Genomic DNA, 26,923 nt, shown 5'->3' with positions numbered 1-26,923 from the left:
TCCTTAGATATCATATCAAATAAAAAGAGTAAAAATAATCCAACATATCAATTAGACAAAACCTATTATAGAGACAGCTTTTACTAATCTTGTTATCTATATGTATTTGCAAATGAAACATACTGAGTATCTCACTAGAGAAGGCAAAATCTCCATTAAGTCAAATGTGTTCAATATTTTATGTTCAAAAGACAGCTAACAGTTTCTGAACCTGAAAGCACCTCAAAACAGAATTACAAAAATTATGGAAAAATAAACATACGTGATTTAAGAGATGAGTACCAAATGCAAACTTTCAACATGTACCACCTGTAGGATACTGCTGTAAAGCAGCCATTACAAAAGATTCTCTGTCAAGACATTTTAATTGAAGTTACAACAATATAATAATTTATCAGGAGACGGAAAATTTTAGAGCCAGCAGAAACTGAGCAATCATGTAATACAATCCAACCATTTGCACTGAAGAACCGAATCAGAAAAGGTTAAGTGATATGCCTACGGTCACACGTCTAATATTTTTTGAGTACAGTTTTACAGAAAATTTAAATACGCCTTTGAAGGGCAATTTCAGAATACTATTTTTTCTGATAATTTAAAGACTATAGTTTACTTTGCTTCATATAATTCCTGGCACAATTCATGGCTCACATGGATATATATTAAGAAACATATGTGATGTATTATAATGTATCGCTGCTTAATGCATTCTAACAATATTTTAATTCACATATCATCTTTATGCAGGCACTGTAAAGAAAACACAGTATCTGCAGCTTAACAAGTTCATTAATAAGTGCCCCATCTCACGTCAGGCATACGTTTTTCTCATAAACTGTCATAGGTACAATTCCTTTCTCTCCTTTGTCTTAAATTTCTGTGCCCTCCTAACAAAAGTCACATATTCATATTCTACTGTTTACATGAGCAAGAAAAGTATGATTTATTAGGAAACACGATTTAAATAACTGGTTAACATATCCATATCCACACAGATCTTATATCTTTTGTAATGTGGAAGAAATGGGGAGGAAAGTTAGCTAATCATCAGGAAAACCACTGAGATACCCTCTGTTTCCCTGAAGAGGAAAACATGTTGGCACGAGCAAAGGCCCCTCGCCCAGGAGAAGAGTGTTCTGCCAAAGCCAAAGTTGGGAAACTAGTAATGATTTCCGATCGGGGCTGGGGAAGAACTTCGGTAAAGTGTAAGTTTTAGTTTACTGCTTATAACACAGTGGTCCTTTGGTATCCACAGAGGATTGGTTCCAGGATCCCCGTGAATCCCCAAATCTGCGGAGGGGCAAGTCCCTCACATGAAATGGCGAAGTATTTGCATATCACCGAGGCACATCCTCCCATTTGCGCTAAGTCATCTCTAGATTACTTCTAATACCTACTACAATGTAAACGCTATGGAAATAGTTGCTGGGCATACAGCAAATTCAAGTTTTGCGTTTTGGAACTTTCTGAAAATTTTTTTAAAAACATTTTCAATCCACATTTGGTTGACTCCACGGAGGCAGGACCCGCAGATACAGAGAGCCAACCATATTCCTTAAAGTGCAAAATCGGACTCAGTTAATCATGGGGGAATAAAGCCTATTGTTGGATGGTGACTGAGACAATCAGAACAGTGTCCAGTTTGGGTTCTAAACTAATAAAAATCGAGTGGAATGAGTGAGGGAGGAGCTACAGGAAGTGGTGGCTTCCCAAGAATAGGTGTCTTTGAGGAATACTTTGGGGACCTGTCCCCTAGAGCTCCAGCTCCTGAGGAAGCTGCTGAGACAGAAGACGAAGTGTCGGGGAGTCCCTACCAGGCTCCTTCCTGTGCCGTGAAGACCACTAGAGTCCTCTGGGTGAGGGAGACAGAAGTCCCCGTGGAGCCCACGAGCCCCTCCACGGGCAGCTCAGGCGGGGCCAGGGGCTGCCCCTGCCTCGGCCACCTCGGTACCCCAACACAATCAGGCTGTCATGCCAAGCACACAAGGGGCCATACCAGAAGAACCTGCGCGACCACAACCCTCCTGGGCATGGGAGGAGCAAAGATCCCAGAACCCTAGGCCCCAGGGACGGCAGCAAGTGGGCAGAACACACGCTGACTGGGAAACGCGGCTGGCTGCCCGGGAAGCAGGAGCAAACCCTTCAATGCGCCCACCCACCACTGACCCACCTTTCAGTGAGAAGACAAAAATCATAAAACCGTATGATGATTTAATTTTAACTTTATTAGAGTATAGTTGGTTTATTAAATGTGATTATTAAAAAGGATTCTTAATACTGAAAAATCTAGTAATATTCCTATTTGTAAAAAGCTGTGCAACTCAGGAAACACTTCCCGTTTTTTGTTTAACTGTTAATCTATATATAAAATAACAATACTTCAGCGGCTTTAGAAAGTTTTCGATGAAACAAAATTCTTGGTTCATATTTTAGGATTGCAAAAAATAAGTTTACAAGATAAAGTAGGCAGCAGGGTTTGGAAAGGGGGCATTTTCTCAGAAATATGCCAACCACGTCCACCTACCTCCACAGACATACACCTTAAATATATAGCTCATTTACAGTAGAAGCCAAATGCCATTGAGGTAAAAATATTTTCAAAGATGTAAACATGTCTTGAAAGTGGCGATAAATTATGAATTATAGCTGTATTCCTGAAACGTGATCATTCTGGTCATGATCCGGCAAACTGTTTTGATAAACAGCCAGATTTAAATTACTAATGTTTCATTTTGAATTTTTACATCACGTGTATTAAAGAAACCGGTCAGCATCAGAGGAATGAGACTGGAGAGGAGATGGTTAATTTAACTTTATATATTTTTCTATTATTTAAATGGTCATAATGAGCATTGTTTTTAATTCAAATGATTGAAAAAAATTCTTACGAGACCAAGACTGAAAGTCAATTCATTTAAAAACTAAACCAAATCTTGAAAAATTAAGAAATCACATACCTGAAGAATTACTTCATTAAGTTGTTCTAGAGATTTCTGACTTTCCTGGGTTTTATCAAGAAGTGAAGCCATCATTGGACTGTGGCATAAACTTGTTTTATCCTTATCCTGGAGATACCTTTTTGCTTCTTCAGTCAGGAGAATAGAAAGGAATTGCAGGCTGGCAGTACACAGAGTGGGGCAGGTGCTAGACAAACCCACACATTTGCAGAACATATCTGAAAGAGAGAATAATTCCATATGTAAATGACTGAAAACTTCTTCAAAATTAAAGAAGTTAATCAGATTTATTTGAGTAATGAAGTTTATAGTTTTTTAATTTCTAACGAAGTAAAGCTTATTAGCACACGAATAACCATAGTGTTTAAAGGTAAGTTAAACAGTACTAAGACAACCTACTGATGAAGGAATCTAATTTTCATTTTGTTCTTTTTATATAGGTTCTTTTTTTTTTTTTTTTGCGGTACGCGGGCCTCTCACTGTTGTGGCCTCTCCCGTTGCGGAGCACAGGCTCCGGACGCGCAGGCTCAGCGGCCATGGCTCACGGGCCCAGCCGCTCCGCGGCATGTGGGATCTTCCCGGACCGGGGCACGAACCCGTGTCCCCTGCATCGGCAGGCGGACTCTCAACCACTGCGCCACCAGGGAAGCCCTATATAGGTTCTTTTTTATATGAATGTGAGTGTGTGTGTACAAGTGTACATATACACAATATCTGCTAAGATCTAAAATAAGAGGATTATGTATAAATGAGTACTGATCCCTCTGGGGTCTACTGGGGGACCCAAAAACACTCTAGAGTTTTTGAGTTTTTATTTCAGTGCTAACCTTAAAAAATAGTTAATGTAACTATACTCTGGATTATCTAGATTACTATTTTACAAATAAGTGTGATTGTTTTTCTGTTTTCAAACAAGTTGATGCTAAACAGTACTTAAAACAAGACCCAGCTTGCAGTGTCGGCATAATGTAGGAACAAAGGTTTCAAAGTAGTTCAGAGAGAGAACAAGAGTGATTATGAAGTGATCTGCAAGTATAACAGAGAGGAAAGAATAGGCAAACAAACTCAAAAGAATCTAGACTAAAGCAGTCATTATTAATTTCCTGTTGTGAGCACTGATTTAAATTTAATCAAAAGAATGTCTGCTATATTACATTAATTTTATTAATTTGATTGCACTGGTTTATAATTTTGTTGTGTTTTATTTTTATATTATTTTGGGTTTCTACTTGTCCAAGAGTTATAACCATAAGAACTTCTACCTAGATTCAGGCTTACAGAAATTCTTATGTTCTTAAGTAACATAAGAAAAGAAATTTAGTCAGCAGGTTTCATGGGAATCATTTAAATGATGTCTAAATATTAGTCAGATTTGAGAAAAAACTGTTATAGATAACTTAAGTTACAAAGTGACTTAATATTTTTAAATGTATATGGGCACGTGGGAAGGAAAATTATAAGAGAAACAGAAAACAGACAAAAACAACCCCTCAGTAAGGAATATCAATGATCATTCTTATTAGTTATATTTTCATCAACACTGCGACTATCAAAGCTAACAGTATATGTAGTATGTTGTTTTTTATTAGCACCATTATTATATAAAACCACGTGTATATTTTGTAGAAAGACTGTGAATTTAATATGTCTTTATTTTATCACTAGGGAAATAGTGTCAGGTAAACAGGCTTAAATCACGGGTCAGCAAACTTTTTCTGCAAAGCGTCAAAGGGTAACTAGGTATTTCATGCTTTGCAGGTCATGGGCCTTTGTCACAAATATTCACCTCTCTACCGCTGTAGCAGGAAAGCAGCCACGGGCAATAAGAAAATGAATAAGTGTGGCTGTGTTCCAGTAGGATTTTATTTACCAGATCAGGCAGTGGCCAGATTTGACCAGCTGGCCTAGGTGCCCCATATGAGTGCCATAAAGCATGCTGCTCTGTACTACTGGTGATTCAGATGATAAAGTAGTTTCCCCCCTGCCCCACACCATGGACGCAAGAGGAAAATATTAATCACTCACTTGGTCAATCTCTTTCAATTTTTATTTCTTTTAACAAAATAATAATCCCTAAATGGACATTATTCCCCTTAGGGTAAACTCAGAACTCCTATATCCAGATAACTAACAATTCTGTTTCTTGCTGAACATGTACTTCCCCATAACCTTTCTTCAAAGCTATCACTCTGGTGACAAAATGTACCATACATGTAAGTTTACAGAATGACCAAATGATAAAATGAAATGTGAAAAAATAAGTCAATTGAATTAGTGGAAACTTAAAAGAACTCAATTTTGAATACATTTTAACTGGCTATTTTTAAAAGGTAACAAATGTTATTTATATACATTTACGTTAAAAAAGGCTCTTGCTATGCTAAAATTTAGAAGAGACTTTATGAAAAATTAAAGACAGCAGTAATATTAAAAACAATCATTTGTTTATTGTAGTAGGCAACTACTATATAGAAAACATCTTGCAAAAATAATTAACTACACTATACCCTTGGCTATCAGAAAATCCTCATGTCTCAAGACAAGACACCATTTTTATTATAACTTTCTAAGTTATCATGTAAGCAGGATATTATATAGGCAGCTTTACCCACTCACAATGCATATGTGTGAGAAAAGAGGTGGGCTTCTACATCAACAGAAGAAAATCTATCTCATTGTTTTATAATCACATCATACGTGTCTTCATAACGCCACAGGCTTTTCTTACTTGTTTTTATAGTACCTTGACACGTTTCATTTTTTTTTAAATGCATTTTTTGGGTTCCTAAAGAGCACTGCAAATTTCTCAAAGCAAGTACCTTGTTCCTCTTTCATATACCATGCCATAACTACTTAATTTTAGAGAATACATATAAATTATATACAAAATCAGAAATAAGGGATTATCTTAATTTTTATTAGCAGAACAACCCCAAACCCAGCGAGACTATCTTCTTACCGACCATCGTCGCCCAGTACCTGGCCAGACCCATCGTAATAGATGGGAAAGAGGCAGGGCCAGCTTTCCTCAGGAGTGTGGCCAGAAGGTTAAATAAATGTGTCCATGTCTGATAAAAAGCCGATATTAACTCTATATCTATAAAATTAATCAAAACATTTCAAGTTATTAACACAAAGAAGAAAAACCTCACCAACACTTCATTACACATAAAATAAGAGGTATGTATTCATCAAATGAAGACAAATGTAATTCAGCATGATCCAAAATTTATTTCAATTAATTTCTCCTTTTCATTGCTTCTTAAAGATCTCTCTTCCACCCACCCTCCTACAGATAAATGAATACACACTCACACATCCTCCTCTTATTAAAGCATATTCAACAATAAGCAGAAACTGGCAAATTGAATATTAAGCCATAGCCTCAGCACTACATATTGGGCACATCATAAAAACATGTCATTGCTTGTGCTACTTCTATAAAAGTGAAGTTTCTCCTGTTTTCTTTATCCCCTCTAGCAGCTTTGTGTAGGGGTGAAAGGGGAAAACATAATGGCCAAGGTCACAGCAGTAAAGAAAGGAAACTTCTTTGAAGAACAGAAAAGAGTATTTCCCCAAAAGGAAAACTGTGATACAAAAGAGGATTCTGCAGCTTTGCCTATGTATGGCTAAGGATGCAGCAATTAACCTTCTAGAGGAAAAACAGCTTTTCCCTTCTCTCTACTAGGCAAATGGGAGCTGGAGGGCAGTAGCTACCTTAGGACAGTCATCTGTGGCCACACCACCAGCAGTTATCTGCCAACTGTGTCAAACTCATTACAAGGAACTGAAGGCTCCCCGCTCAAGTGTTCTTCAGCACCCATGAGGCACTGGGAAAGAGCATCTTCCAGGGAGTTTGGATTGTAGCAACCTTTGGTGTTTCTCAACCTTTTTGTCATTATCAGCTCTATAAATAGGAGTCTTTTAAATCATATGTCACCTTATCACAACCCCCATGAAATATTAACTTCACAGATACCATATATCTGTTTATGTAATATCTATATATTTGTACTTTACACATAAAAAGACTAAATATAAAGCTTGCTAGCTTTATTTAATATAGGCTTAAGATGGTCAAATAAAATATTTAAGTTGAAAGTTAAATTAAAAACTAAAAAGCTATTCACATTTAACTTTATAACTGTGCTTGCTGAATAATTTTAATGTAATTTATTTACACATATAAATTAATATATATAAAATTATATATGAAAATCATCAAATCATACAAATATATACCAGAAGTATAATCAATGTTTTATAAAATCATTCAAAACTGTTATTTTTCCAGGAAAAAAATTTAATTTCTTAAAAATTAATTATTTTAGTTAATGTTTAATGTTTGAAAGATATGAGAAAATAACTTTTAACTTAACCACCTGCTAAATATACATTCAGATATTACTGACATTTTTTCTTTTCAGCACTTGGCGTAATTAATTACGGGTTAAATAACTTTCATATACTTAGATATTAAAATATATACCATTTTTATTTCATTTTCAAAGCCCCAAATCAAAGCAAGGAAATCAATAAAACATCCACAAGGCAGCTGGTGGCAGCCAAAACATGCAGGCCACCTCTTGTCATGGGACTTTGGGATCAAGCGTTAGATCAAAAGCACTCCACAGTCACAGCCATGCTCGCACCAGCTTTTTAGCACTGATCTTGCATATTTCTCATACATGTTCCATGAGCTCAAGGTCAAAGCTTCTCAACTGATACCTAACAAGAGAAACTAAATACTAAGGAATAAGATTTTATTGAGTAGAGTTGAGCTTTTGAGGGCCACAAACCACTCTAACAGCTAAGATTTTTCTCCCCCATCCCTTTCCCTCAAGAATCACTTTTTGCTCCTTGTAGGGAGACATCACCCTTGTAGAGAACGCATGGTGTAACCTAATTAGCTTAGTCAGGACATCACTGCCACTTGTAAAATTTCCACGTAAGTAATTACTGCTGCTCTAGCACTGGGATAACTTAGTACTGATGAGACACTGAGGACCAGCTTTGCTGGGCATCATAAACCACTTCACTTACCAGACCTAAACCTTGCAAATCCATAAATTCAAAGGACTAAATAAGAATGAATTGATGGGCAAAGAGAATTATCACATGATCTATTATTTCATTATAAACTATTTTAGACAATTATCATATCTTAATTTTGACAACGAACCTTGTTGTTTTAATTTTCTCCGCTACTAAGCTCTATGTTCAACGTTTCATCAAAGTATGTTTTTTTAAGAATTCCAGGACTTCCCTTGTGGTACAGTGGTTAAGAATCCACCTGCTAATGCAGGGGACACGGGTTCGAGTCCTGGTCCGGGAAGATCCCACATGCCGTGGAGCAACTAAGCCCGTGTGCCACTACTGAGCCTGTGCTCTAGAGCCCATGAGCCACAACTACCGAGCCCGTATGCCACAACTACTGAAGCCCGTGTGCCCTAGAGCCCGCACGCCGCAACTACTGAGCCCACGCACCACAACTACTGAGCCCGCGTGCTGCAACTACTGAAGCCCACAGGCCCAGAGCCCGTGCTCTGCAACAAGAGAAGCCACTGCGATGCGAAGCCCGCGCACCGCAACGCAGAGTAGCTCCCGCTCGCTGCAACTAGAGAAAGCCCGCGCACAGCAACAAAGGCCCAACACAGCCAAAAAATAAAAAAAAATTCCAGACCTTAGGAAATTTCTGATACTGTATTCTAGACTTGCTTAAACTTGTTATTTAGCCATAGACTATAAGAATAATTACTATCTAATACTTAGTGCACTTTCTAACATTTCATAAAGAACTTTACCCTCATTTAAAATGACAGCACAGGGAATGGTCCTTTATTATACTACATAATTGCCTCAAATGGTCTCCTGGAACCACTTAAAATATCCAAACTATAAAACACATTATAAAAGGCTTCCAAAATACTGGCAAACAACAACCCAAAATGTGACCTTGATCTGAATACCTGGTGCAAGGTAAGATATTCTTCCTCAGTATTATTTACTTTCACCCTAAACTAAAATAATAAAGCTTACCTGATATATCTTTGGTGCATATGGTGAGAACTCTGACGATGTTTGTGATAAGAGGTTTCAGAAGCTCATCCTGAATCACAAGGTCAGGATCTACCAATAAACATGACTGAAGAAGCCTGGACAAAGAGGACAGGTACTCTAGGAGAAAGGATACCTATTCGAAAAAGGATATAAAGTAAGACAAAGCATGTCATATGAAAAGCCCATCTCAGTGATAAAGTATTTTAGTTCTCTATGCATTACAAGAAGTCACTTCTTTGTAACATAAGTTAATAAAAAAGTAATAAAATATTCATCATAATTTAAAGACTAAAATGAATACACAGAAAGCATTATTTTTCTCATAAGCTTGTCATTAATGGCCACCTTAACACTGTCAATTATAATACCAAACAAAGCAGTATTTCCAAAACCAAATTCTGAATTCTATTTAGAGAAAGAAAGTCTTCATATTTTTCAAGTAGCTAAATTGTAGAATCAATACTCTGGAAGAAGCAAAAATGGCAGTCCAAAATCATAAAATCTATAATTTTGTAAAGAAAGATTATAAAATACTCTTTAAAGTGTACAACTGAGGGGTGGGAAAAGCCAGCTTAATAGCCTAGTTATTGCTACAAATAAAATGCAAACATGTCCAATGTTTGGCCTCAACTATCCTTCAGCATAAAAATACTATTCTTAGTTACAAAAGAAAAATTAAATCTTCCCCCAAATTACCAATAAAAACATCTCTGGAATGTTGCTTGATACATACTAATACCATAAGAAGTATTAACTGGCAAAAGTACTTTAAAAAAAATTCTCTGGATATGTAATAATTTAAGAATAAACTGTGAGGGCTCATTTGTCCACTATCCCCAGGCAATGAGACAGCCCATATAAATGAACTTTACAGAGATATTCTGAGGCCTCTGTCTCGTTCTGTACACACGTGTGCGCACGCACACACACACACACACGCGCACACACACACACACACACACTCACAGTTTTTCCTCCCACCTTATTCGGCTGCTGTTGTGAGAGCAGGGACCATTGGGCGTTTGTGGAGGCATAGTGCCTCTATGGTAAATGGCCTCAGACTATTTCCAAATAGTTCTTCTGTCCTACTGCTCTTGATGAAACGTACTCCCTTTATCTAATCTGCAGATATATTTTACATAAAAGTATAGGTGGTGCTACGCTTTTCCTGTTGGGTAGAACGCAAGCAGTTTGTGAAATTTAATTTCCTTATTGCTGTGAAGTATTTTTTGATCCCTTCATAGACTACACTACTGAAGTTACAGCGAGTCTGCCCTCTCCAGGTATGGTGTAACCATAAATAGATAAACCATGGGAGGTGAGGAAGCATTAGAGAGGGAGAACAACTGAGCTGTCAAAGATTCTTTTGTAAATTACCATACTGAAGATGTAATCAGCTATTGATATGGTAGTTCACAAAGTAACTCTTTTTTTATGTTTGAAACTCCTTCTTCAAATAAATAGACCAACCAACCGACCCCATGCTTCAGAACCCTCGTACCTTGGCTGCCTGCAGGCTCGCCGTGCAGAGTCCTGCCCACACACTCTGCCCACGACCCACGGCGTGTTTCCTCACCTCCGAGGCATCTGCTCACATCTCACCTCCAGGAGGCCTTCTCTGACCACCACACAAGAAAAACATCAACCTGTCTCCCCTTTACCCATCCTCATTTATTTTTTCCACACCATCGTCACCATCCGATAAAACAGTTAAATTTTATTTAGTGTTTACTGTCTGTCTCCTGTACCGAGGACACAGACTTCATGTGGGCAGGGGTATGTGCCTGCTTTGTTCACAGATGCGTCACTAGCACCTACAACACAATGTGGCAAAGCATATGCTCCAAAATTTTTCTGGAATGAATGATCTTATATAAGGACAAAAAGGCAAGAACATTTAGTCTACATAAGGCCAGGTAGTGCAACAGTAAGAGCGTGGCTTCTAGAACCAGCCTGCGTGGGCTGGAATCTTGGCTCTGCCCCTTACTGTGTGAGTGACCCTGGGCAAGTTACTCATCTCTGGGCTCCAGTCACTTCCTTTATAAAACAGGGCCGCTAACGGTACTTCATGTGATTGATGTGAGGATTACATAAATTCACACAAACAAGCACACGTGAAGGTTTGTTACTGTTATTATTCATTCATTCCGCAGGGACTGAATGAGCACCTGCCATGGGAAGGGCACTGTGCCCGACACTCAGGACACAATGGCATGAAACAGGAAGGCCCTGCCTTCATGGAGCCCTGAACCCTCTAGCCCCATCTCCGCCTCGCAGATTCTGCTCTGGCCACTGCTTTCTGCTTCTTGAATAGGCCAGCCCTCAGGGGCCCTGCTATGTCCCATAGGACCAGCTTCCTCACTAAGTTCAGGCCACACGTCACTGTCTGAAAGCCCCTCCCTGACCACCCTATGCGGAAAAGCCCTGCCCCCCCCCCCCACTCTGACCTCACTTCCTGTCCCTGCTTTAGTTTTTCTTCTTCGACATCTAAGACATCATCAGGCACATATGTAGTTGCTCACTATCTACTCTCCCAACTTGAGGGAAAGGGTCTTTGCTTTATTCATTTAGGGAAGATCCTGGTGCGCAGTAGGCCCTTAATAAAGATTTGCTGGATGGACAGACAGAAAAATGGAGGCGATGGCCATTATGCAAATAAGCACACTCACAAATGAAAACACTGCAATGGGACAGTGTTTGGAAGATGAGGTACAGTGTTACCCAACCTTGTCCTGGGGTCCACCTTATTCAGAAAGCTCAAAGGAGACAGCACGCAGCAACAGAGACTGCTCGTCCACCTGTAATTACCTCTCACCCCAAATAAATCGTGTAGCCCTTCTTACAAAATCTGATTTTACGGTAACGTTTCTATTAGCAGCAACTACACTAAATATCTGTGAAGGAACAAACATAAATTTATTCCTATTAGATTGAGTTTTGAATATACACAGAATTTAGTCACTAAGTATTTCACAACTTCAATTTAGGTGGATGACAGAGACAGCCTAAAATCACAGAAGGGGAGGGTGGGCTACACAACATCCCCTTTTTCTAATACAGTGCTCAAAGATACCCGGATCCTTGATTAAACATTTCTAGCTGGTTAATGATGGAACCAGGAATACAATCTAGGTCTTCAAATCCCACTGCTCTTTTCTACCATCTATTAAGTAACCTATTTCAAATAACCTCGTCATACCACGTATATCCTGAGAGATTTTCAACCTTCTCCTGTGGTTAGTATATCAGCAGAATTTACGTTTCTGGCATTTAAGGGTAAACGAACGCACATGCAGACGCAGGCACCTACCTGAGCCTGAGTGTGTTCAACAGGAGGTGACGCGGGCAGCAGGGCCTGGAGCTCCTGGACGCTTGTCTCTATGAGGGTGGCATCTGCGATGCTGTGAAGGACAGAGAAGGAACACCCTTCAGATGATCAGTATGCTTATTCCTGAAGACTAATTCGTGAGAATTTAAAGTTCGGATATAACCATGAACAGAATTCAAGAAAAAGGATTTTTATAAAATAACGGAAGTAATTGTTTATAAAAAGTTACCCTACAGTATTTCAGAACACAGGAAAAGATCTCATCAGATAAATGTGGGAAACAAGGAATTCTAAGAAAAATATCTAATGAAACCTATTAAAAGCAGAATAAAATATCATAAAGCCCTTTCAGAAGGAAAAGAAACAAGAGCAAGACCTTGGTGGTTACGTGCCTATTTAAAACAGGAAAAACATTTGCCAGGAAATAAGTTCTGATTTAGAAAGTAAAAAATAAAATAATGAAAAACAAACAGGAAAAAAAAATTAAATCAGAAATGAAGAAGAGGGATGGAAATATAAGCCTTTGCCAAGAAAGAGTCTTTAATACCTCTGTGCCCTCAATGTCACAACAGACTCCTAACTGACTCTGGAGAAGCAAGAATATTCCTAAAGCCCCATTCTGACCCTTTTTGAGGCAGGAAACATTCAAGAAGGAAAGACAATCAACTAGCAGTTTCCTTTTTTCAACTCTAGTAGGCATCAAAGTAGAAAAGATGACAAATGAATGTAAACAGAACAAACTCACACCCTGCTGCTTATTATAAGGGCAGAGTAAAGGAGTAATCACAACTGAGTGAAGGGAAGCAAGGCAGACTTCTTTCTTTTTAGACTCTTCTTATCCCAGAAAGAAAGCGAAAGCATTGTGATTTGGCAAAGAGGAGGAAGACATTTCAGACAGTGAATGTTCAAAGGGCAGAGACAGAGAAATGCAAATGAATATGTGGTGAACAGGAGGTAGGTACACTTGGCTAGAATAAACATATGTGAGGAGAAAAGGAACACTTAAGAGAGTATCCTAGACAACATCACTTTTAATCCTAACAGTAACCCCATTAACTAGGTGTTTATTAATGACACTTCAGAGATTAAAGTTACTTTCCCAAGGCTGCAACACGAGTGAGAGAATGAACTCTAATTAGGACTTAAGTCAGACTGAATTCAATATCCTTGGCCTTTTTAACTATACCATATAGCCAATCAGAAAATCAGAAAAAGTTATGTCAGACACTGATTAATATTAGGTAAATGAAAGAACCAAATCATGATTTCCCTAAATTTTATCAGACTACTTTCTGATAAAACTCTCAGGCTCCCATAACTAAGTAACTCCAAATGAACTTTAAAAATGACTTTTCAAACCAAGGACATTATTCTGACATGACTGCTAGGAAGATGAACCCCAAAACTCCTTCTTCCATTCTGAATGACCAAGGAGACTTGCATCATGTTCCCTGAATGTGGCAGAGGACAAATAAGGTTTCAGAACTTCGGAGTTTAAAAAAAATCAGGACGGGGAGCTGGGGAAGCTTAACAGTCAACATAACAAACCCATCCAAGTGCTTTAACATATCTAAAATAAAAACTGTCGAGACAGTTCTGGCAAAAGCAAAAACCTGCAGTCTACACGCCTCTCTGGGAGTATTTATCTCTTACCTACAAAGAAGCTCTATGAGACGAGCTTGTCGAAAAGCATTTGCAGTGTCGCCTGGAGTCGTTGCCAAGAGGCTGTCTAGGAGGCTGCACATCGCGGAAAGAAGAGGCGGAGTGACAAAAACACACTGTCTGGGCAGAGGAGCAGAAAGGGATGAATCATGAGGAAGCCGTGGAGATGCAGTTTCATGCTGACCTATTATTGAAATAAGTGTGAAAATTATCACCATTTTGTTTACCTTGTGGTTATGTACAATATTCACAAGTTTTGATAATCAGAGGAAGTTCCTAAAATTGCCAAAGAGAGATGGCTGGGAAATTCCCTTAACTGCTCAACACACCTCAACCCCGAGGCCAGGGAGTCAGACGTCCAACTCCTCCAGAGTGTGAGTGTGTGTGTGTGTGTGTGTGTGTGTGTGTGTACATGCATGTACACAAGGGTGTGTGTGTGTACCTTGGGTGACAGTGTACTAGCCAAGACAAGAAGGGCAGGGCATGGTTTTGTGTCCCAAGCATTCAGACACTGAGGAACAAACAGATGCTCCACAATCCTTTTTTTTGAAACTCTGGGGGTCAGAAGTGTTTCAGAATTCAAAATATTTTTAGATTTTAGAAAAGTAATAAGGTACGTGTACCATATATTAATTAACACTTCCAATGGAATCTTGGGCATCAGCCCATAAGGATAGAAATGTTTCTGCAATGTAGCAGACACATAATCACAGCAAGCAGGATGAATACATAAGCAAATACAACCTCAAACTAGAATTGGTCAGATTTTGCAGCCAACTATATGCAGGTAAGGGCAAGTTTTCCTGCCACCTGTGATCTGAGAAAACTTTCCATTTTCAGAGATTCTGGATCTTAGAATTGAAGATATGAGGGAACTTTCCTAGAAGACTCAGCAGGGTACTGCTAACAAGAAAGCTTAACCTGCCTCAAGATTCCCTCAGGACCTTCGTTTCTTATTTCTTTTTAAAAGAAACATTATATTTTGAATAAATCAAACTTACAGAAAAGTACAAGAGTACAAAAATTCCCAATATACCTTCACCCAGATCTCTAAATATTAGTATTTTACCACATTTTATCTACCTACCTACCTACCTTCTTATGAACTGTGAGCTGCACACAAATGCCCCTTTAATCCTAAGTTAACTTCCTAAAAACAGGACTTTGTCTTTTATAACCACAGTACAATTATCAAAACCAGGAAATTAACATTGATGCAGTGGTACTATCTAATCATAGACCTTTTCCAAATTTTGCACTGTCCCACCAACATCCTTTACAGCAAAAGGAAAAAGTTCTTTTTCTTGTTTGGATCCAATTTGAGATCTGCTTTTCCTTTAGTTCTCATGTCTCTGGGTTTTGAACTGGAAGGGTTCCTCAGTCTTGCTTTGTTTTTCAGGACCCAGACATTTTGTGAAGAACACAAGCTAGTTCCCTTGTAGAGTGTCTGATGTTTGATGTTCCCTCATAATTAGATCTTCAGGACATTATATCAGGAGAAACATGATTCCTATTAGGCCCATTATGGGTGGTGTTAACTTTGGCCATTTGATGGATTAAGGTGGTGTCTACTAGGTTTCTCCATTATAAAGTTATAATATTTTCCTTTGTAATTAACTAATTCCTTGGAGGAGGCACTTTGGAACTATTTACTGTCAAGACAGATTTGATATATTAAACTAAATTGGGAAAATTAAATTTAGGGAATTCCACAGAAATAGTTCAACTGCTTTTAAGGGAAAATTTTATATATTCACAGAAGATGTACTACATGTCTTCAGGACTTCTAGGGCAGCATACAGAAGAAAAGAATACCAATAAAATAGGAGGGGCTTAACATTTAAGAAATTCAAAATCATTCAATATATTTTTTAAAAATTTAGTATTTTATCTGGAGAGAACTATCTCAGTTATTTATATTTGTAATACTCAAATATACTAACATTTTTATTTTGTAATGATTCTTTTCAACTTTGTAGATCAAATGTACGCTTATAGATCATGAGACTCTGTTAATGCCTTTCTTAAAAGATAAAAGGATTTTTCTTTTACAAAAGTTAGAAACTAAACTTAGGAATGAGAAGTTGGACATCTAAAGTGGCCCTAATGTACATGATAGGGAAAGTTCTTGTCATCCTGCTCTAAACCACTTTGGGGCACAGTAATTCCCTGGTTAATCAAGAATTAACAGAACAAGAAATAAAAGGACTAACCAGCTTCATGGAGAAATCCTTCACTGAGAATTCCAGCTGAGGGAACTATAATCTCATTATCACTAAAAAAATTTTATCTTAACACTAACTATTTTAAAGAGACGGAATTTAGAAAGATATGTAACAACAAAATTGCTTTAGTCTTAAGGCTCACTGACAAAAGATATTTAATGCTTTCCAGTACTATTCAAAGATTCGTTGGCAGATTCAACAAAAAGGAGTAAAATACTGTTTTGTCAAATACATACACTGAAGTAACTGGCAAACAGTAAAACTGTGCATGGGGGGCTTCCCTGGTGGCGCAGTGGTTGAGAGTCCGCCTGCCGATGCAGGGGATACGGGTTCGTGCCCTGGTCCGGGAAGATCCCACATGCCGCAGAGTGGCTGGGCCCATGAGCCATGGCCGCTGAGCCTGCGCGTCCGGAGCCCGTGCTCCGCAACGGGAGAGGCCACAACAGTGAGAGGGCCACGTACCGCAAAAAAAAAAAAAAAACAAAAAAACAAAAACTGTGCATGAATATATATTCTAAGCACAATCCTTGAAAATAAATCCAAGTCAAGAATAATGAAATCAAAAAACAAACAAAAACCGCACAACTGTATGTTCACAGAAAAACCTGTATGACTGTTTGCAGCATTATTATTCATAAAAGCCAAAAAGTGGAAAAAATCCAAATGTCCTTCAACTGATGAATGCGTAAATGAAATGCAGTATATCCATATATATCCATATAGTATATCCACATAGTGGAATATCATTCAGTAATAAAAATTGAATCACTGATACAGACTACGACACGGATGAATCTTAAAAATATTATGCTGAGTGAAAGAAGCCAGACACAAAAGAACACATATCGTATGATTCCATTTTTATGAAATTCCAAAACAGGCAAATCTATACAGAGGGAAAGTAGATTAGTGATTGCCTCAGGCTGGGGAGAATGGGGGAGATCAGGAGTGATTGCTCATGGGAACAAGGTTTCTTTTTGGGGTGATGAAAATGTTCTAAAACTGACTGTGGTAATGATTGCACAACTCTGTGAATATATTAAAAAACCATGAATTGTACACTTAAAATGGGTGAACTGTATGAATGTGAATTATATCTCAATAAAGCTGTTTTAAAAATAGTAACATAACACACTCTTAGAAATAAATATTCATGAAATTCATTATCAAATTTCATTTCATGCTCTGTGTCCTTAGCCACTTAAAACAACCTGAGTTTGCTCCTTTTGTTCTTAAGAGGATCAAATGAGTACTTTCTATAATTAAACTCTTGTATATTGTTAACATAAATTACTAAAAACCAAAACGAGACATTGTTTAGGAAGTTATGGAACAAACACTGTAATGAAAATTCAGAGTAAAGTCTTCCTTAAGCAAGTATCTCTAAAGTTTTAGAAAGCATTTTCTCTGCACATGCTTATATTTCAGTGTTTAAAATTACCTTTTTTTTAGGTAGTATATTCCATATAGGTTAGGAATTTAATGCAACCGAATAAAAGGTCTATCTACCGTCTTAGAAGAAACAAAAGTTAGGTTGTAATCTATATAAATATATAAAGCGTAAAGCATAATAGAGTTGGAGGCAGTGCCTAACACAAAGAGTAAAATCGATATATTGTCATTAATAAAAATTAATCCTAGGCTACTCATCACACATTTCTAACAAAATAAAGACTCAAAACACTTTGTGTGCTTTCAAATGAAAGCATAGGCTTTGCAAAATACTTATGACCCCATTCTCATCACTTTCAAGTGGATTACTGTGGTAAATTGAGGTGTTTTCCCAAAAGGGGAAAAAAATGAAGCTAATTAATATTCATTAGTTCCTCGATTCAAACACCAAATATCTATTCTTACCTAATAGGAAACGATATGGCAATCAGACTGTTTATTTGATGGCCAAATTCCCATTTATTAGTTAAGAGTATTTGTTTTGTTAATTTCTGATATATTTATTCTATCATGTTCTGTGATATTTCGTTTTGTTCTTATCTAGACAGTTTATTCTGTGACTTATTTAATTTGGTTCTTATCTAAACATTTACTTTCAACATATCTGCCTGGACCAACTTATCATTTTTATTTTTGAAAGTAGAATGTCTTCCTAAAAGGATACCTTGAGCCACAAACTGGTCATGTGAGGCTTCAGGGACAGGCGCCGTGCAGGGCACTAGCGGCTGAAATTCAGCACTTGCCGACGAAGCTGCCACCTGGGGATCAGTAAAGAAAATCATTCTATACTCGGAACAGTCACTCGTTAACATTACTAATTGGAAAATGAAACACGAGCAACATATATACAAGATATCCTTGAACAAAAAGGTATATTACAAAAGTACACTAGTTCGCATAACTGGAAAATACTCCATATCTCAAGAGTTAAAACAGTGTTTTGAATGGCATTTTCTACTTCTTCTTATAGGACCTGTTACAGTTTATACAAATCAGTAACTCAAAGGAGCACAGTTTTGATCTGAAGCCCATCTAGAGTTTAAGGTCCTGATAAAGCTTCTTCCCACTTACGCTCAAATGTTGAAAGGCTAAAAAAAAAAACTACTTTATAATTTTTTGTGTCCTTCGAGATAGTTTGCACTTCTTAATTCATAATAAAAGGGTTTTTTAAAGTTTCAAATGGCACACACAAATTGTAATAGTGCCTCTAAAAGAATCAGCAGAAGTATTAAAAGATTGTTCTCTACCTCTCCCCATGTCACAAATGAACTGTTTTTAAAAATTAGGCAATATCTGACATTGTTCTTCAGAATACATTTTTTGGAAACATTAGACGTAACAGAAATTCTGTAGAAAACAAACACAATTTCACACACAGGTTTACCAATGAGCAGGCTGTAAAAGCCTTAAAACTGAAAAAGCCCAAACTGATGTCAAGTAACTCATATGTGGAAAATACTGTATCTTCCCATCAATTTTCTTTTCTCTGAGACAGCATGAACTTTCCATACTTGGATAAGCTCCAGGCCCGTGCATGTACACAGGTAAGCTGTCAACAGAACTTATGAATCAACCCTACCACAAACCCAGATACTGTACAGCTCACGATATTTGCGTATTGATTACATATCTATTCTAACGCTTAAAGTAGGTACCTTAGACTTGATATAACAGGATGAAAACAAAACCCAAGGTTATTTTCATTTGCAGTTTCTGACCGTAAAGAGAATATAAATTTGAAGAAAATGGCACACGAAATTAATATACAGTTTTTAAAAATCCCTCTTTCAACTTAGGACCTCAATCGCCTCCACCACTTCAAATATGACATTACAGTAATAAGAAATAAGTGACAGAAGCTGTAGCCAAAAAAGCAAGCTAAGCACGTGAAGTCATCTAAAAATGAAGGCTGGATAAATCTCAGTCTAAAGAAATCACTCATAAATAAGCATGTATAAAATGCCTTATTTGATATAACATTAGATCTACATAACAGGGAAAAAAACCTAAAGACATTTTAAAAATTATATTTACCTACAATTGGTTATAAGAGATGTGTTTAAAAAAAAAAAACAGTTCCTGTCAATAGACATCCAGATAACTTTTAGTGTGTGAAGCAACAAGCACACACGGAGACTGACATCACAACCGTGCAGGAGCTGATGAACGAGCCTGGCTCCTGCCACAAGCTCCCTCGGTTACACAAGAAAATTTAAGAGGACAAGGATGCCGGAATCCTTTATCTTTTCACTGAACACCCTTTCAGTTGGCAAACACTCAAGCAGTCCCCACTACTGATGAAAACAGAGATAGCATTCACTGCAGGAAAAGAGCTTCTGAGGGCCGCTAAATACCTGGCTCATGAGAACGCTAAGCTGCCATTCGTGACCAAGGTCAGGCATTAAACACCATGATCGTCCTCTGTATAGTCCAAGGAAGGGACACACAAAGTTTGAAAATATGGTTTTAGAAAGCATCTAATGGCTGCATTATAACTTACCCCATATGGCTGAGAAAACACAAGAACTTCTTTCTATAGCAATAAAAATTGATTAGGGGTGATTTATATTTCCACTAGCCAATCTATATTTTTTAAATTTGCTATATTAACATATTACTATTTTAATAAATAAAGGTAAAAAAGTATTAAGCTGACTTGCTCTACTACTATGCTCAAATCCTGCTTGCTTGAAAATAATCTTCAATGGACACTCATTTGATTATATTTAATAATACACATCAATACATAAATGTATTGTCATCCTGTTCTATAAAATAACTTTTAACTACCATCAAATAAATGTAATTCATCTTTCTCTAATGTCCTTTGTAATGCTTCATGACATTTTACTTTGCTGAAATGTCTTTATATCTTTACAGCTGTTATCTCTTATCTCTTCAAATCCAAAACCGGACTTGGCTCTCCTGGCTAACCCCACCTGGTTACATCAGGAATCAAACTTCAGCCTTCTTCCCACCCTCAAAACAACCCCATCTTGCATCTTCTGAATATCTAAGGCATTCAGTACCACACAGCTTGGCATTCAGTAATTTCCTAATTATGCTTTATGTTCTCAAGTAGACTTTCAAACCTCAGAAGTGGGTACTGAATTCTAAGACATATTTTAGTATCTTTTTAGTTCCTTGCAAATGTGTACATAATACAAAAAAGGGATTGATCCTTTAAAGCCCATTTCAATTGCCACTTCTTACACAAAATCACTGCCTATTTCATCATTCCTTCTAATCTAAGCTCACTGCACCCTGACTGTAACATCTATTTCGGGACTGATCACATCTTGCTCTGTAGTGAAGGAGCAAAACATCATGGCCAACGACCTGGGCCCTAGAGCCAAACACAATTCTGGATTCAAATAACGCTCCACCAGTTAGCAGCGCTGGAACCTTACACAAGACACTTATTCATTCCATGCCTTAATCTCTTCTTCTGTAAAACAGTAAAATGATTATCAATTTTTTAAAGACTAAGAGGACCCATGAGGAAAATTTCTCTATAAATGTTTAAATAAACTTAAAGTAAAATCAGTTTTCCTTAAATTAGTGCTCAAGGAAGTTTGAAAGAATCACATATTTCACAAAGAAAAGCTCAAAAGCAAATGACCCACATTTCCTCTTTTTTGATAACTGATAAAACAGATTTTAAAAAATACAGACATAATTCTGCTCAAGAGCAGCAGAAAAGATCAAATTTTGTTCTTAAAGCTGTTGCTACAAACTGGTTTGTCCTAGGGCGTAAACACCTATCTAGTTTGGGTATTTCTGACAAGTAGAAATGTGATCCCAGGAGGAAAAACAACTGATACCTGACCCCTCCCCTGGGGAAGGATACACTGAGTTGAGGGAAGCCATCTCTGAAAAGGCATTTATTTACCAGGGCAACACCCCCAAGGTAACAATGACACTCCTTACTCTACCTATAATTTACAAAACATACAAGTCACAATCAACTAAACTAATATTCATTAGATAACACCATTAAAGTCCCTAATGTGGCATTAACAACGCAGAAAAGATAATGATCCAGCAACAGCACACTGGATGATACGACCCATATCAAAAGACAGTGCTTTCCTCAGAAAGACAAAGTGGAAAGACAAACCAATCAACAAATTGTATCTTTTCTCAATTCTGGGAGACATACAAAATAATGATATTAATAACAAGATAAACTCATTAGCAAGATTTACATCCACTCAACTGATACCTCAATTTGTAACTTCAACATTTTCTTATACCTGAGAAAGTATTAGTTGGTCTGGGTACTGACAGTTTAGGTTTAAAGTAATACTGGTATAAGGGCTTCCCTGGTGGTGCAGTGGTTAAGAATCCGCCTGCCAATGCAGGGGACACAGGTTTGATCCCTGGTCCGGGAAGATCCCACATGCTGCGGAGCAACTATGCCCATGTGCCACAACTACTGAGCCTGCACTCTAGAGCCCGTGAGCCACAACTACTGGGCCCGCAAGCCACAACTACTGAGCCCGAGCACCACAACTATTGAAGCCCGTGAGCCTAGAGCCCATGCTCCGCAACAAGAAAAGCCGCTGCAATGAGAAGCCTGCACACCATGACAAAGAGTAGCCCCCGCTCGCCGCAACTAGGGAAAGCCCGCACACAGCAACAAAGACCCAATGCAGCCAAAAATAAAGAAAGAAAAAAAGAAATTTAAAGTAATGGTATAAGGAATAAACTCTCCATATTTGTCTCCTGCTGGAAAAAAGATACATAGTATATCTCATATGGTAAAGAAAACATGACAATTCGTAGAACTGGGATAATTAGATTAATTTTTGTGAATAAAAGTCACCAATTCAGTGAGTAATTCACCAATACCAAAACTCTTCTGTTTGGAAACCAAAAAAGAAAGAAAAAAGTTGACTGTAAAAATTCTAACAGGTAATACTAATCTTTTGAGGAACTACAAGAAGGTAAATCTCACATAAGACTATATATATGAATTCTTAAAAAAAAAAACAGATTTCACTGGTATGTATTTCTAAAAGTCTATGTGATATCCTAACATAAACAAGTTAAAGACTTTTGCATTAATAGATGTGCTTCTATTTTAATAATGATTATAATAAGTGACATATTTATAAAGTGTTTCTTGGAAAATCTAGTAGCTTAATCTGTAAGATTTATATATTATTATAAAATAGAGAAATGCAAAAGTTTGATTTGCTTTTGTTTTTTGTATGTAAGTTTCCTTGTATAGAATAAATATAACTTGGGGACTTCCCTGGTGGTGCAGTGGTTAAGGATCCGCCTGCCAATGCAGGGGACATGGGTTTGAGCCCTGGTCCAGGAAGATCCCACATGCCACGGAGCAACTAAGCCCGTGTGCCACAACTACTGAAGCCCGCGCTCCGTAACAAGAGAAGCCACCGCAATGAGAAGCCCACACACTGCAACGAAGGGTAGCTCCCACTCGCCGCAACTAGAGAAAGCCCGCGCGCAGCAACAAAGACCCAACACAGCCAAAAGTTAATTAAAAAATAAATGTAACTTGATATCTACAAAATAGCTAACTCAAAAGTTATTTACAGCAATTACTACTTACTGCATACCTACTATAAGCAAAGAACTGAAGAATGTACAAAGATTTCAAAGTTAGTCTACAGCCCTTTAAACAAACAGGGTAACCTAAGAAGAATTATTTTTAAGCACATATTAACGCTGTACTTCTGTGAACTAAATAACCAATTAATACAATCCCCTTTAGCACTGAATCATATAATTATTTCTCTTATTGAGACAAAGATACACACTATTTCTAGCTTGCAAAAGAAAGCATGACATCTAGTGGAACTGGAGTAATTATTCTGTTTTTCTAAATAAAGGTTCAATTTAGCACTAAACATAAACTCTTCTGAGTCTAGAGGGAAAAAAAAAAAGTCTCTTAAAACTTAGCAAAAAGTACCAGTCTCTTGAGAAACTGTAGGAGGTGAATCTTATTAATGCCTGTTTAATTATTTAATTCTCATATTATTTTTGCTCCTGGAAGCAGTGGTGTCGAGGCTCTGCCTTCCTAATAGGTTCTACAACACAGTATATTGTTCCAAAAATACACTGCAATGCTTTCCAGTTGAGAATGATTTTGTATGCTTATAAAACAAATGAAACCTAGCATGTCATTATTTAGAGATAATTAGTGTCTCAAACTTTTTAGAACAAAGCACCTTATAAATAAAAAAAAAAAAAGGAAGAAAGGCAGGCAGGTGTACATAAATTTCAGGTATTTCAGATAATCAAGACAAGCTTCTATTTGATGCAAACATTTAGAAATGTGTTTAAAATCATTAGTGCCACACTGGAATCATCTGAATGGATCAACATTCTTCAAACTGCCTTGTCCTTAAGCAAAATTTCAGGGTAATCAAGCATTACTAATCATACGGGATTTGTTCTCTTTTTCTACTACTACTGATAAACATTTTAAAACTTTTGAACTTCCGCTTCTATCAAAAAAGGTAGGAAAGAGGTTGAAAATTCATCTAAAAGGATATTCAGTGCACTTATTTGAGCAAAACAGACACTAGTTCTGCTATAGACGGCACTTTAAATAAATCACAGTTGTTGTGGTCATAACCTTATATTTCACATCCATTCTTATCCCTCCACTATGTAAATTCAAATTTTTTCAGAAATTCAAAATGCAGCACTTATGCGTTCTTTGGAAGTACCATTGTTTCCAAAGTGGAGAGAGAACTTGGATCTCGATCTTGACTGGACATCCGAGATGGAGCCCTCCAAAACTTGAATGAGTCATCTAAACCTGTGACAACAAGAAAACTGTCAACGTGAACAGCCTTCTGGGCACTGAAACGATTAACAGAAAGAATACTCCTTACATGAAACCAATCCAGAACTAAAGAAGTGTGAAGGAAGTGTGCCTAATTTTTATTATTCTTAATTAATTTATGTATACAGCATGCTTCACAAAAAAATTTAAAACAATTAGTTGACTGCGCTTTAGTTTAATCTAACACAATTTAGCAAGAGCACCAGCTCCCAAACTTCTAAGTGCAGAAGAGTCATAAAGGGCTTGTTAAAGTGGTTTCCTGAATCCTATTCGCAGAGATTCCATTCCCCAAGTCAAGGTCGGGGGTGGCGTAAATCTGCATTTCTAACAAGCTGGAAGCAGATGTCAGTGCTGCTGGTTCAAGGGCCATGCTTCCAGTAACACAGATACAGAGAAATCCAAACAATTAAAGTGGTCACTTTCCTCACAGGGACATTTGTTTAGAATGATCAAAAACGTCATTAAATGTCATTCTCCTCTTAATGCCTCCAAGAAGCGAGCAGAAAAGTGAACTAGAAATTTACATTTAAGTATTTCAGGGTAAGGGAACTTCATGTTTGCAGTTTACTCTTAAATGGCTCAGAAAAAAAAAATATATATGTATATATGCATATAAATAAATATATTTCACTTATACGCACATACATACACATGGTATAGGAGGGCAAATATAGTAAAATGTTAACATTTGGGAATTCTTTGTTCTATTCTTGTACCTTTTCTGTGGGAAATTATGTCAAGATTTTTTAACATTACTTTTAAATTTTTATTATTTTATATTTATTTTTATCTTAAAATTGTTTTTATTCTTACTATTAAATTATCATTTATTATTATGAGACATAATTATCATTTATATGTGCTAAGATCTTATACTTAGGAAATCCAAGAGAATCTACAAACAAGTAGAAATGAAAAGATTTCAGCATATATTTTGATAAATGAGTAACATTCCAAAAGACAAATAGCTTGTCAATATATTAGCAAAACAAATTAGAAAATTTAGTAGGAAAGGTCTCATTCTTGTTTGCCTGGGAAGAACCTTCCAAAAATTTAAGACATTAATAGAGGAAAAAACTGTAAAACTTTACTAAAGGGCATGAAATAACTTATGAAACATTAGTAAGATGTCAAAAACGGTTTCCATGAAGAATTTATAAAATAGAAAAATGTTTAGGCAATGTTTAGTGAAAGGAGGAAATACAAAAATGTACATAAGATATGAACACAATTATGTAAAACAAACAAGAGCTATACAGAGAAAGAAGACTGGAAGAAAATACACTGTAAGGTAACAAAGGCAACCTCTGGGTAATGGGACTAGAGAATGTTTTCCTGTGTACTTTTCATTATTTTTCAAATATTTTGTAACAAACACATAGGTTTTTAACAGTTTAAGAAATGTTACATTTTATTAAAAATATAAATATAATATTCTTACCATTTAAGTCATTGCCTTCAGAAGTTCCATTAAGAGCAGAACAATTCAAATCAAACGTATACCGTCCCAGGTAACAATGTTTTACCATCTGATTCAAATGTTCATAAAAATGGCAGTGGTACAAAAGAGCCTGAAGGGCAGGTTTTCCTATGAGCGACAGGCCAGAGTCCTCATCATGAACACAGGGGCCCTGTAGGAAAAGAGGGGGAGACAGTGATTTATCACTTAATTTCTTCAAAAAGACCCACGTCTCCCCACATTCCCCTCAACGAAACAAATGGGTCCCAGATGTGACCATTCTCCTTTCACCTGCCCGTCTTTCCCCACATATACCAGCCTGACCCAGGCAGAGGATTTCACAGGACTCCAGGTCTCTGCTGCCTAAAAATCCACTGAAGGCAGAAGGCTGATCTAGTCGCTCTCTTGAGGGGCTAGAATGAAAAGCCTGATATCCACAGTAAAATCTGTTTGCCACTTTACTTCCCACTGAATTAACCCTTCTTCCAAGGGAATTCCTTGCATACATGCACGCATGCGTGCAAACACACACACACACACACACACACACACACACACACACACACACACCTTCCAGCAGGAGGCTGAGAAGGATCTGCCATTGCAAAATTTTAATCTCTTTGCGCTTTTTTTCAAATAATTTTTTGCACTGTCACTACTTTTCCTGGAATATCCAAATGGCAAAAATCAAGCAAGCCATTAAAAGTATGCAAAGGATTGGTTTAAAGTATGCAAATAATCACATCATTAGTTTATAAATATTTCTCTTTTTTGGAAAATGATAATCAATATAGTTAAGACTTTTCAAACAGACCATAATAGAGAGAAAAATAAAAGACAGAAAATCGAAATCTAAGTGCCAACAGGAAAGGTCTGGTCAAAGCCTATTCAAAGTTTACCATGAACTGAAATTTGCATACGTGCCCCTTCTCTCATGCCTCCTGGTCACCAAGGAAA

At 37.2% G+C, this 26,923-nt stretch overlaps 1 protein-coding gene across 6 annotated transcripts in view; it reads right to left on the bottom strand.

Annotated features, from left to right (window-relative positions):
- RTTN (rotatin) overlaps positions 1-26,923 on the bottom strand; it is a 162,864-nt gene that overhangs the window by 51,222 nt on the left and 84,719 nt on the right. For 5 of the 6 annotated variants that reach the window (XR_003004501.1, XM_024754913.1, XM_024754915.1 and 2 more), the window contains exons 33-40: positions 25,949-26,138; positions 24,389-24,480; positions 18,349-18,442; positions 13,999-14,191; positions 12,328-12,418; positions 8,997-9,150; positions 5,917-6,054; positions 2,958-3,175 (exon numbers count right to left, since the gene is read on the bottom strand). Coding sequence is in view for 5 of the 6 variants with exons in the window: in XM_024754913.1 (XP_024610681.1) it covers positions 2,958-3,175; positions 5,917-6,054; positions 8,997-9,150; positions 12,328-12,418; positions 13,999-14,191; positions 18,349-18,442; positions 24,389-24,480; positions 25,949-26,138 (1,170 nt within the window). In the remaining variant the exon portion in view is untranslated. Of the gene's footprint in view, positions 1-2,957; positions 3,176-5,916; positions 6,055-8,996; positions 9,151-12,327; positions 12,419-13,998; positions 14,192-18,348; positions 18,443-24,388; positions 24,481-25,948; positions 26,139-26,923 lie in introns of those variants that run through there. The other variant, XM_024754917.1, reaches the window with a different exon arrangement.

This window comes from Neophocaena asiaeorientalis, unplaced genomic scaffold (assembly GCF_003031525.2).
Source record: "Neophocaena asiaeorientalis asiaeorientalis breed wild unplaced genomic scaffold, Neophocaena_asiaeorientalis_V1.1 scaffold124, whole genome shotgun sequence".
Classification (NCBI taxonomy): domain Eukaryota; kingdom Metazoa; phylum Chordata; class Mammalia; order Artiodactyla; family Phocoenidae; genus Neophocaena; species Neophocaena asiaeorientalis.
Note: the sequence above shows the minus strand (reverse complement) of the source record. Positions and strands in the feature narration are given on the sequence as shown.